We start from the raw sequence: 13,549 nt of genomic DNA, 5'->3' as shown, positions 1-13,549 counted from the left end.
TCAAACCCGGAAAGTAAATACGTTTTGATTTGGACCTCGCGAACAAATTCTCCCCAATCCCATCAAATGCGGAGGTTTGATTTTTTTTTTCTCTTTGAGGACGCGTTACCTCATCCTGTGAGCATTCTAAATGTGTTCATTTCTTTGATGACCACATTGCATGCAGTGTCACAAAATACATAGAATCCACATTGCATGTCAACAGATACAGACTTCACTAAAAAAAAAAATATCACCGGCTATACGAGGTGGAGGTTTGATGGGCTGCCAGGGATCGGGAAAGAAAATTGTCGAGCAGCATTTTCATCTTTCAGCTGTATGTTTGCTTAATTTTTCTTTATTTTACAAGGTTTGGTGCACCTAGGTACTGCAAGTAGATGCCCATGATTTAAAGAATGGATCTTTTAAAACTAAACTGCTATCATTTATTCGCCTCCTCTCTCAAAGTCCCTGGACTTGTCTCTTGTATCATCCCTCTTTCCCGGATATTTCTCGGAAATCGTCCGTAGTCTTTATAATACCTCTTAACCTTTTCATGTACTCGCTGATTATTTTTTTTTTGTGTGCGCGATTTCATTTATCAGTTTGGGGGCGCTAAATTTTTCTTTGAGCGTCGTCCCGATCAGACACAACACCTAACTTTTTAAAGGTTCAAACTTCCTGGTAAGGGACAAAGGAGTGTCGATACTTCAAGTAGTTTTACCAACTGAATAGAGTTGGGGAAAATAATGAACTCTTCTGCCAAGTTAGTAAAAACATAAATCATGGCATGCAGTTGGATTTGCAGAATCGTATCTGTGTTATTACTACGGTGTTACTGTTTTTTTTTAATTATCACTTCGAAAATATATGATATCAGCGTTTTCTCTAGTAAGAAAAAAGAACAATATATCCATGAAATATTGAAGAGATGTGGAGGAAGGAATGTTACTGCGTTTACGCAAAGACAAGAAAGTGATAAATTTGCCATGAATAAAACCATACTCTGAATCTGGGATTAACATGTATATGGAACACAATTTTTCTCGTGGGAGATTTGTAACTCTGAAAACACACCTGAATAGAGAGAAAAGAGGAAAGATAGATTCAAGGATATTTATTTTCCTCACATCGAGTCATAACCTCGAGCCATGATTAGGATTAACACTGTACCCGCTTTGATAAAAAAAAAAAATAACTATATGCCGCCAATAAACAATCAGTAAGAGTGCGCTATGATTTGTTATTGTTTTCGTTCTGAAGCTCAGTTTGCTGATGATGCAGGGATAATTTTCTACATTTTAATGGAGTAGCTGACTTGCTGGAACCTTTGTATCACCATGATTATGTAAATCCATAAAAAGTATCTGACTGAATAAAACAATGATTGAACACTGTCCCGCCGTTTGCTCATGATATCTTGCCAGGAAATTGAGTCTAGTTTTTATTCCCTTTGGCTGTGATAATGCATGCATTTTGTCTTGATATTAAATCTTATCCCTTATGTAATGTCAATCTTCAATTTTTCCCCTGCGCTGCAAGTTGTTTTATTCTGAGTTTGCATTATAATATAGGTTTATGTAACTTGACGACCTGTCTTTCTGAGTTTTTTCCCCCCATTTTTCCTTTTTCATTAGCTCTGTCAGCTCATTACAGAATGATGACGGGACCCCGTAAGACGTCCATGTCTGTCATGAACGCCTGTCATGAACCTGCAGGTCAAACAACCTTCTTTCGAACGGTCAGCTAGGACAGGGAAACAAATGAGAATGAAATTGCACTAAAGAACGAAAAAGAGAGGTAGAAAATGGGAATGACCACTTAGAGTCGGGTAGTATGCCATCTGATGGGCATGGTTGAGAATATTGAAAGGGGGTGGTTAGTAGAATGATCTCACCCGCCTTCCGTCCACTTGAAGAGCGTCGGCCGTTGAGAGAGCGACAAATGGACCCAGCGGATATCGACGACGCGCTCAACGGCGGCGTATCACCGCCAGAATGTAGGGTGTTAAGGTGGTGATCGATTTCGTATCATGTTGCAAAGACTGGCTAGAGAGCGTGCGGTCTCGACTTGAAAATGGGTCGCGGTAAGGAAACGGGGATACTGGGAGGGGTGGGGACTGGGGATCTATAGATAGGACCGTAAACCCCAAGTATTATAAGACAAGAATACAGTGGAGGAGTGAATAAGGGCTTAAGCGCGATGTCAGGCTTCTTGCAAATATTTGTACACCTGGTCTATACTTCACATCAGGCGTTTTGTAAAGTTGCGTTATCTCTTCATCGGCAAATTTAATGTTTTTTCAGGCGACAGATTCTAGACTGATGTCTAATGTACCAGTACTTTGTAACCTGTAAGTTCATTCTGCATAAACGAGGTTTTCAAATGTATATTATTATCGTTTGATATGTAGGTGCATGTAACGAATGCTTAATAAATAAAATGAAAATCGACCGTTGTAAAAAAAAAACAACATACACGTTTATCATCTGCCATGACGAAGTTGCACAAAAAGTGTGAATGAAAACATAAAGGTACACAAAGTAGCCACGGAATGTACTTCAATATTGATTGAACGACTGTGATATTCAATCATTTCTCATGTTGATATACCCCCCCCCCAAAAAAAAAAAATAAAAAAGAGAGAGAGAGAGAGAAAAGAAATACGAGTAGGCATATTAGTCATTTCTCATTTGCCAACTGTGTAATGTCAGTCTGACGATAGTCACGATCTTTGCTTTTTTTTTCCGCATCATCTGCACCTCAAATTTAGAGGTTCAATCAGGCGCCTGTCACATCCACGGAATGTTCATTCATTCTGGCAAAACGTTTCTGTGACATTCATCAACGCGCAGTCGGCCGCGGCTGTGTGCTCTAATCGGCAGAAGAGCTTCTTTTTTTTTCTCTCTCTGCTGAAGTTTACCCGCAGATCACGCAGTTGGAAAAAAAAGAGGAAATTGCACTTTGCCTGTTTGGTGATTTCGATATAAAGAATAATCTCTGCGTGCCCTCATGGCACTTTTAGTCTCTCCGAACGTTGTGTCACCCTGGGAGAGGCTTTCGAGTGGACAGCCTTTATATAACAGATTGTAACCGGGAACGGCCGGTTTTTCGGAAGTAAATCTTGAAGAATGGTGCTGAATATGGACAAAAAACAAAACAAAACAAAACATTCTATCATGGTTTCCATTCTCGAGGAACAACAACAACATTTTGCCAGTTTGATTTGTTTCTTTGTTTGTTTGTTTGTTTTGTTTTGTCTACGTTCTCCTTTTCGCAGACGCGGAGCTTTTTCCATTGCTCATCTTGTTTTGATTGTTTCGTCCATAAATGCGACATCAAGGCCGCTAGATTCGTCGCAAATTGATGACAGTTTTGATCCGCGCGATTGTCAATCTTTATGAATTCGAAAATCTTCGATTTCGAAGAACCTATATGCCACAATAAAATCAGCGATTGACGAAAACAAAACAAAAGAGAGAAAGAAACCATAAGAGTCACGCCGATTCTTTATTCTATCTTGAAGTTTTCATTTTCTGTAGGTATATCAAGAAATGACAAGATTCGAGGTTGTACCCTCAGCTTTATCTGGTTAAAGCTTCAACAAGAGATAAGAACGATATCAGTCAAACAAGGAAAATTGATATAATTTGTAAAGATAAGTCGGGTATATATACTGCAGAGTGAAATGCATATATTCCTATCAATACTCGCCGTTAAGAAAGATTCTTCAAATCACTTTCAATAGAGAGGTTTTGAAAAAAAGTTTGGTGGCCTTTGAACTAGAAGGGCTAACTGATTCTAGTAATTGGTGGCGCCCTTCGCCCGGCATCGCCCGATGGCCGTGCATTTTCATAATCATGCTTGCAGAACTGTCGATTTCAGTTGCTCTAAAATGTACACAAATTGCATAAGAAATGTGTGAAACTACGCCGTAGTAACACGATTTCAGTTGGGTAACGACGAAAATGAGAAATATCAGCCAAAAAGCTTCACCTGAAGTACTACTATCTCAGAGCTTACCCGATCGTGGTTGCTACGTCATGTTTTATGTTCGATTACACCGATTGCAATATATCGGGCCTTTGTGTTACCCATTGCGCGAGTGAAATGCATGTAGCTCGTTTCACATTTAATAATGTTTGGGCACGATTCCATCATCACTTGTTAGCTTTAGCAGCTCTCTACATACCTACTACTGAACGGGGAGGACGCTCAAGGTTTTATCATTTCACACTTTTGATCTCTAAATACTTCGAAACAACTCGTTATCCCAGCAAATCGCATCGGCCAGAGAGGTTTCACGGTAAAGCCTTTCGATATTATTGCGAATGCCAAATGGTGGAAGATGAGCTTTTCCGAGTACAGGTCTTACTGTGTTTTAGCTTTAGCGACGCAGGAGGCTCCCCCAGTCGAAAGGACGTGCTCCATCCTTGACGCACGAGAGTCGAAGCTAATTTGGAACGTGATCCCAATCTTCAATCTGGGTTCAGGCTCCCGAGACAGCAGAAATCTCTGTGTTTGTCTGCACAAAATGTAATTGAGCTAATGGCGTTCTCACGAGTCCCGAAGCACACTTTGGTCTCATAATGTTGTCGGAGGGATAAGATACATACTAACGAATTATCCCTCAGTGCCTGTTGTTCAGATTTTGTTTTTGTCTTCTCTTTTTGTGCACGTGCCACCTTGTCTGTGAACTACTGCGTAGCAGTCCTTTCACGTTTTAGCAGTCACGTACAATCAACGTTATTGTGCTTCAAAATAAACTTCAAGCACTTTAGTCTTTTCAATCATGTCATTTCCAATATCCAATTATTCAGTATTCCATTTGGGGCAGGTTCTTTCCTTGATACACGTGCAATCGTTGTTTCCATTGTGTCTAACAAAGTCGTTGTGTTATTTTTCCTTTTCTTGTTCCCTTATAGGATGCTGTAGATCAAGAAGAGGGGGGTGAGGCTCTAGACTTCAGACCGCTCTCATCCGGACTTCTCAAACGATTCGGAGGAAGCATGAACATGGAACCGATGCAGAGCGGATTCTTCAAGCGGTTCGGAGCCAGCGCGAACATGGAACCCATGCAGAGCGGATTCTTCAAGAGGTTCGGTGCAAGCGCAAACATGGAACCCATGCAGAGCGGATTCTTCAAGCGATTCGGAGCTAGCGCGAACATGGAACCAATGCAGAGCGGATTCTTCAAGCGATTCGGAGCAAGTGCGAACATGGAACCAATGCAGAGCGGATTCTTCAAGCGGTTCGGAGGAAGCATGAACATGGAGCCAATGCAGAGCGGATTCTTCAAGCGGTTCGGAGCAAGCGCGAATATGGAACCAATGCAGAGCGGATTCTTCAAGCGGTTCGGAGCAAGCATGAACATGGAACCAATGCAAAGCGGATTTTTCAAGAGGCAAGCTGACGAATCAGACTGAATAATAACCGCATACTTCACTACAAAGATATAATTCAAACAATAACTCTTGTCCGTGCAATTTCCCCCTATTCACCCGACTGGAATTTGTCCTAATTGAATTCTAATCCTATTTTTAAGAAGCTCTTGTCGGAGAGATCTTAAAATTCAAATAAATTGACGTATAAAAAATAAAACAGAGCAAGACATTCGTGTTCACAACACTGGTGGAATCAATAGTATTCCTTTTTGTCATGTGGTGTATAAGGATCCAGGAGTAGTATCTTCTGATTCTTGGGACGACAAAATCCCCAGAAGATAATACTGCTGGATTATTCTAAACATCAATGGTGGTTTCTCGAAGCAGATCGCTTCATGATGGGATGCCCTGTTTCTTACAAAAATACGAATCACACCTATGATTAGGAGGAAACGATGACAGGGACAGGGGGCGTATTTATGTGACCAAATACAAATTAGACTGGGATAACGAATAACGAGTTAAATGTGTTATTCCGAATGTAAATTTCGTGTCCATTTTATCTGTCTATACCAATACTGCCACCTACGGTACGCATGTGTTTCTCTCTTTCCTATTCTTTCTTAGTCTTTCTCCATCCGTCAACATGAATTAGGCTTCAGCATAGAAACTTTCGTAGTACTGTGAAGTATGGTTAGGTGGGGGTGCTCCACCACTCGAAAGAAACAAGACTTGTTATTTCCTATGGGGGTTATTGAAGCCTCTCTTGATAAAGGCATAGAGGGAGAGAGAGATAGATTAAGAGAGAAACAAATGCCATGTTTGAGGACTTTGTAGCAGTTCTAGTCTTGAAGAGGTATCTGTCCAGGCGGGGTATGAAAGAGGAACAAACTGGGTCCAGACGCCATGTTGACGGCTATTCTAGATTTCGTCATTAATCTTTCCCAGAACAGAGTTCTTAAAACAAAACACATACACACAAAAAAGGAATTGACTTGAAAGACAATTCCTCAATGAAATAATGCCAAAATTAGCGAATCCTCATCGGTATTAGAAATTATTGCGTTCAAAGAGGACATTGTTTATGGTTGTCAGGTGCGGTGCTTCAGGTTCGTTCTTGCTATCCGGGTAAATTGAATCGATTCTTTATTTTCAATTTCACGTGAGAGGTGACAAAAAAAGTAACGCTCACTTATTTCTAGTGCTCCCTAATGCTAGAGTAAATAGCTACTTTTAGGAACGTCCACTGCGGCACCAAATGTAAATACCTAATCGCAGATAAAAAAATATATATGTTATATTTTCATTGATATCTTTATCATTCTTTTGCTTTGCTCTTAAACAACTTAGACGTTTTATCACGAAAGGTCTATTTTCTTAAGTTGTATTTCCCCACCGGGCGAAGAGCGTGAGGCGACTGCGAATTGTTTTACTGATCTAGAAACCAGCTTGGGGAAGCACAGAACACTGTTATAGAGTAAATAGAGAAAAAGAAGATTGTGTTTTCTTGGTAAGTCAGGCAATCTTAAAACATTTGGTAGTAGACAAAGCTCTGGCTAGTTTCCGTATATCATGCATGCATCAACACCAGGTAGGAGAGTTTATTCTGGTTTAACCACATCAGGAGCGGCACATTCAGGTTTTCTGTTCAAGGGGGGCACGCCCTGCAGTTAGGATGAGAGATGATCCTTGTCCAGGGTTAGCTACCACTTTTCGGCACCAGGTCAAAAGAATCGACGCTTTGTGTACTCATGTTTGCATTGTTTGTCATATCGGAATAAATCAAGCAATCGTTTTCAGTTCACATCTTCACTGTGTCTATCTACGATCATTGCATTCTACAGTTGCACTCGTGTTTCCACAACATCTAAAGCAATAATCACGGCCTGATCATAAATCCAGGGAAGCAGCTTTATCTGCTGTTCGGGAGGGGGGGGGGGGGGGGTTATCATGATTATCTTCAAACCGGCATTGAGCACGTTGAGAGGTGCCTTCACCTTAGTGAAGTTATGGTAAATAGATTTGTTTTTATTTTTTGGACAGATACATTCAAATTGTGGACCTCATTCACTATACATATTAGCATGATTGGGGATCATAATGGACACATGGCACATGATATTTGTGTCTTCTTTGTTCAAAGTTTTTTAACAGAAATTTCAGGAATATACTACAAAATTAATTATTTTGAACTTTCAAACACAATTATGATGGAAATGGTAAGTTTGCGGTGGGTACTGCAAACAAAAAATTGAAACTGAAACAATCGTTTTTTTTTACACGAGTTCCCAACGGGGACAACAACACAGGAATACGAATAAAGTTAGTTACATTTCAGTAAATGCAAGAAAATAATTAATTCAATAAAATTCTTCCATATAAGGCCTACACCATAAATATCACTATCATCCCATGAAACAGACTAACGCCCTTGCACAAAGCTGCATACATTGAACTTATGCCTGTTATCTATCTGTCTATCTTTCTATATATCTATGTACATTTATCCTTAAATATATATGAATTATGTTTATATTATATTTATATATATAAGCATATAATTTTATGATATTTATACATTATATTGAAATGTGTATGTTTATGTACATATGATAACGGACAGACATGTGTGAATGTGTGTGTGTGTGTGTGTGTGTGTGTGTGACTTGTCTCCACGTACATTGACATGATATATAAGTTGCAATCACTGCAACCGTGAAATCATACGAAGTAATGACGAAAAATCCATAGTTTTAATGTAAAACTACTTGACTTCCTGTCCAAATGAAAAAAAAAAACACACAAATAAAATACACATTCCAAAAGGGCTGATCGTTCAAATGAGAATCATGAAAGATTGTTTGATTCCTTTCAAATAAAAAAGTCAGCATATACTTAAGAGGATATTAATTCATGTCTTTGCAGATGATATCAGAAAGTTATTTTCAGAGGTAATATATATATATATATATATATATATATATATATATATATATATTGGCTACTTGAAAAACGCAAATATTTTTGCTTACTTTCGGCGATTTCCTTGATTATTTCTATACTGTTCTAAGCTTGACAAAAGCTTTATTTTAAAGCTAATATGTACATCTTGCTGAGGCTCTCATAACACATATTGAGATACTAGCAGTTTGCCTTTAAAGAGATCGTACAGTTTTGGTTGAGACCTAATTTCAGGTTTCTAAAATTTTTTGGTCAAATAATGAGAAACCTCTTCTGAAATATGAAAGAGCATGTAATTCTATGAGGAATTGAACGTTTGTTTGATGAAAATTGGTTTTGAAATGGCTGAGATATCCAAAAAAGAGCGATTCTAATAAAGTGTGGGACCCACACTTTATTACGATTGCTTTGTTTTACTTTGTTTTGGGATGTTTCAGTCATTCCAAACCCGATTTTAATCAAATAAACTTTGAATTCCTCTTAAAATCGTATGCTCTGTACTATATCATAAGTGTTTTCTTGGTATCTCGCAAAAAGTTAAAAGCCCAATTCTCATCTCCACCAATACTGTACCATCCCTTTAAGATAGGACATGTTATAATGCATTATTAAGAAGCGTAGATTCGTAAAGAAGAAAGATGAACATTGATGATAGAAAAGTACATAATACACACAGTAACAAAATAAAACAACACGAAATGATTTGATTATACCGTTACTGGACTGCATATTGATGAAGCATTTATTCTGTTGTTGCAGTTGCATTGCAAATACACATGATAACCTGTTGAGTTCATAGAGTTTTGGTTCTAAAAAAATACATCATTACCTGTGGCGATCTTGCTACACTTTGATATAGAAAAAGAAAATCCAAGATATAGTCTATAGAGTAATATTGACTCACAGGCAGAGACGGTCTTGTGGTTAAAAAGATTGTATTTCGTTATTCGGAAGGTTCGTTATTCGGAAAGTTCCTTATTCCGAAGGTTTGTTTTTCCAAAAGTTCGTTTATCCGAAAGTTTGTTGATTCGAAAATGAAATAAGGATCCTTATACCGAAGGTTCATGATCCGAAGCTGAAAAGAGTCAGCTATTCCGAAGGTTCGTAAGTCTGAAAACAAAATGAGGTCCATTGTCCCGAAGATTCGTTAGTACGCACCGTCTTAACATTTTCGGATTAATATGATTAACGAAACTTATTTCATTTTCGGAATAACGAACACCACCCGGTTAAAAATATGTGTGATACTGAAATGTTTGCAAAGACTGAGAGAGATGCATCGCCTTGACATGTCATTATTCTTTATATCATGCCGCTCCCACAAACTTACACACACGCACACTCACACGCACTCACACACACACACACACACACACACACACACACACATGCGCGCGCGCGCACGCACGCACTGTACATCTCACAGGCCTAATGGTTTGGTTACACAATATTAATAGTTAGGGGATATCCTCAGTATAACAGGGTGAACATCAAAAACTCCAGGGGGGGCATTTCATGAAGCGTTTTGGTCGGATATTTTTCTGACAAACTGTTACAAGCTACTGAAATCCTTGCATCTGATTGGCTGAGAGCAAATTTATCTGACAGCTTTGTCGGACAACATGCTTCATGAAGTGCCCTCCTGGGCTACAAAAACTTGTACGTGTATAGTTGACATGAATTCTAAATTCTAACCACAGGCGCAGAAATATGCGGCAGAGGTTTAACGTGAAGGGAAGCTGGGTGCATGGATGGTCATTGACAATAACAAATAGAGTGTGCTATAACGTAAGGGAAAGTGCATGCCCTCTTTGAACATTTGCAATCCAGGTATTTCACCGGATGTCAGAATGTCGTGGAGCAAGGGATGAAAGCCTGCGGTATCCGTTGGCATTTTATAGGGCAACCTTCTTACCGCGTGTATTAGTGAGAATTATCAGTGGCGAAAAGTAAAAAGGCGGGAAATGAGTAGAGGAAAAGATGCCCGTTTGATTCTCAGCAACACCCGCTGTCGAACGGAAGCTGCCCACGGGGTCCCTTTCCCTGAGATGACTTGTAACCCCGGCAACTGAGAAGATTTCGACATCCCCGCTCTAAGTCTGTTCCTGCAGGCATGAGAGAGAGAGAGGGAGGGGAAAAAAGAATCACACAAACTCCAATGCTGACGGCGATTCCTGTCACGAAGAAAAGCATGGCTCATATTCGTCGTGTTTTACTAACAAGCACATTAGGGACTTACACCTACGAGAGATGGCCAGACATTGGTTATGAATTTCTCTCGCAGAATACAAAATCACGATACTCATCCTCCTACCCCAAGACAGGTACAAAGCGCAAGTACATTGCACTCTGGTATAATCTCCGAAACCCCGTTGTCATTGTCATCTAGTTGAGTTCCCTTCCTCGGTGAAAGCCTATCATAAGGTATTTTTACTGCAACGAAGAAATTGCATTAAAGGACATTAATAAATTCCCATTAAACTATGAAGATGAAAAATCGGGGAAGTTTGAAGAAGAACTTGAGAGGAATTAGAATGATGACGGCTTGGGATGATGCAGATAAGTGGTTTTGTATATAATTATTCCCCTATTATTATTCTCTTACAAAGATCTTCTTTCAAGTGTCATCCAAGTGACCTTGAATCACTTTCCATAGAATCATTGACGTCACTTATCTCACAGGACGTGAACAAACATGGAATTCTTGACCTGTCTTCAGTACATCCCTGGGGAAAATTTCGTCTTTCATTGAAATGAGAGTAAATCACGTTACAGTGTACGAGTTCTTAATCATAACACCTTCATCATGCGGCCAATCATGATATCCACTTTTCTAGTAATATAAATGACCAATAATCAATTGCCATTACTTTGTCAACGATCCACTGATATTGCTGTTTTGGTGGTGGATTTTATTTTCTTTGGTTTTTTTTATATAATAAAATCCTTTTTTTCCTCAGAGTTAACATTTCCAACAACTACAACAACAACAACAACAACAACAACAACAACAGCAGCAGCAGCAGCAGCAGCAGCTGCAACATCAACAACAACTACTACTACTATTACTACTTCTACTACTACTAACTTATTGAGAAAACACTTCAAGAACCAGAGAACATAATAAAAAAATGTATGCCCCAATAATCAACTATAGAAACCATAGGAACGTTTTGGTATTTATATAACGTTTGATTATAAGTCCGATGACGATCAATTTGACCTTCCTTGTCATGAGACTGCGATGCAATTTTTTAAAGTAGAAAACCGAGAAGTACTTGAAATACGAGAAGTATTCATTTAATTTGGAAGTCATGAGAGCGTCAGGACATCAAGCGTTCTCAAACATGAAATTCGCCGAAGACGATTAAATTCGAAAATCATCTTTTGATGTTGCCTGTGAAGACCAAAAAAAGTCCATTATTACATGATAGATCAGTATTGTTCTCTAGGTGATGTTTCTTTCACTTTAAAGGGATGGTATAGTATTGGTGGAGATGAGGATTGGGTTTTTAATTTTTTGTGAGATACGAAATTCGAAAATCATCTTTTGATGTTGCCTGTGAAGATCAAAAAGAGTCCATTATTATACGTTAGGTCAGTATTGTTCTCTAGGTGATGTTTCTTTCACTTTAAAGGGATGGTATAGTATTGGTGGAGATGAGGATTGGGTCTTTAATTTTTTGTGAGATACCAAGAAACCACTTGTGAAATAGTACAGAGCATCCATTCTTAGGGGAATTCAAAGGTTATTTGACGAAAATCGGTTTTGCTATAGCTGAGACATCCAAAAGCAAATTACAAGAAGGCAATCGTAATAAAAGGTTGATCCCACCTTTTATTGGGAATATTTGGGATCGCTCTGTTTCGGATATCTCAGCCAATTCAAAACCAATTTTCGTTAAAGAAATGTTGAATTCCTTTTGGAATTACATGCTCTTTCAAATTTCATAAGAGGTTTCTCATTATCTCACGAAAAATGTTTGAAACCTGAAGACAGGTCTGAACCAAACCTGTACGATCCCTTGAAGTATAAAGAGATGCTCAATTTACATTATCCTAATACTGCAATACTGTCACGTTCTACCACTGTCTACTGTATCGTATCTTTTCCATTTCTCAGATTGTATGAATCAAATACGCAATGGGTTTGCGAGACTATAATGATAAGAAAATGATCCAGTTCGTTTCTTCGAGGTAGATTTTCTTACTAACCGGAAAATCCCATGTGATTTCTTTGCATTTGACGAAGAGGCATGATGATTTGGCTCAAAAACTCGAAGTCAAACCACGGGGATTGTACAGGGGCGGATCCAGAAATTTCTAAAAGGGAGGGGGGCGCAAAAATATTTCTGGTGCCACTGTAATCAGCTGACAAGCAGGAAAAAAAAAACTTCAACGCAATTTTCTGGTGCCACTCCAACAGATTTTTGTTTTCTTTTGTATTTCTTTTATTTTCAGAAAAATTAAAGGGGGTGCGCACCCGGTGCACCCCCTCCCCCTGGATCCGCCACTGTTGTATCTTGAGTGCAGTCTTGAGTCAGGTCAGGGAGAAAGTACAATGGCGTCTTCACTTCTGAATGGCGGGAGAGTCTTGACTGACAATGACTTGTCAAGCAGCGGGTATATACACAACAATAAGAAACAAAAAAAAAAGCACAAGAAGATCAAGAACAGCGGCAATAACAGACCCGGGGGGGGGGGGTGTTTCACGAAGAGTTTCAGTCGAACTTAGAAGTTAAGATGGACGTCAAAATGATTATGGTATGCCGCTGGTTTGTTTTTTCAGTTTATCTAAAATGTTTTCAGAATCCACTTCAGATTGTTTTGATTATTTACTAAAAAAAAATCATTGGTTGCTTACTTTGTTTTGTTAATTAATGCATGGGTGAAGAGTCTCCAAAATTGTCATTCTTTTAATAAGTAAGAATATTATTGAAGACGCACACAGCCTATAGCCTTAAGTTGATCTTATGATTTAACCAATTCCATACGGGAACCTGGTGGCCTGTGTAAAAGTCTATGGGGATTTCAGAATTCAGCATGGAATGGGTTAAGATCGACTTAAATTCTTTGTGACACACCCTCACACGTGACGGAGGGAGCAAATGTCAGTATTTATCAATTTTTTTTTGAAAACCATAATCCTAAGAAGACAAATCGGAGAGATGTATTGTCAAAATCAACCTTTTACCTCGCAAGATATGGTCATTGATCCAATGTGT

At 38.9% G+C, this 13,549-nt stretch overlaps 1 protein-coding gene across 1 annotated transcript in view; it reads left to right on the top strand.

The window, feature by feature from the left end:
* Positions 1 to 7,157, top strand: part of LOC139741458 (uncharacterized) — a 65,959-nt gene extending 58,802 nt beyond the window's left edge. Inside the window, exon 2 of the mRNA XM_071652042.1 lies at positions 4,905 to 7,157. Within this exon, the coding sequence (XP_071508143.1) occupies positions 4,905 to 5,405 (501 nt within the window). The 3' untranslated portion in view covers positions 5,406 to 7,157. The remainder of the gene's footprint in view (positions 1 to 4,904) is intronic.
* The last annotated feature ends 6,392 nt before the right edge of the window (positions 7,158 to 13,549 follow it).

Source organism: Diadema antillarum, unplaced genomic scaffold (assembly GCF_040938485.1).
Source record: "Diadema antillarum isolate AM-2024a unplaced genomic scaffold, OU_Dant_1.0 seq00000931_RagTag, whole genome shotgun sequence".
NCBI classification, from domain to species: domain Eukaryota; kingdom Metazoa; phylum Echinodermata; class Echinoidea; order Diadematoida; family Diadematidae; genus Diadema; species Diadema antillarum.
The sequence above is the reverse complement of the archived record's forward strand: the minus strand, read 5'-3'. Positions and strand labels throughout refer to the sequence as shown.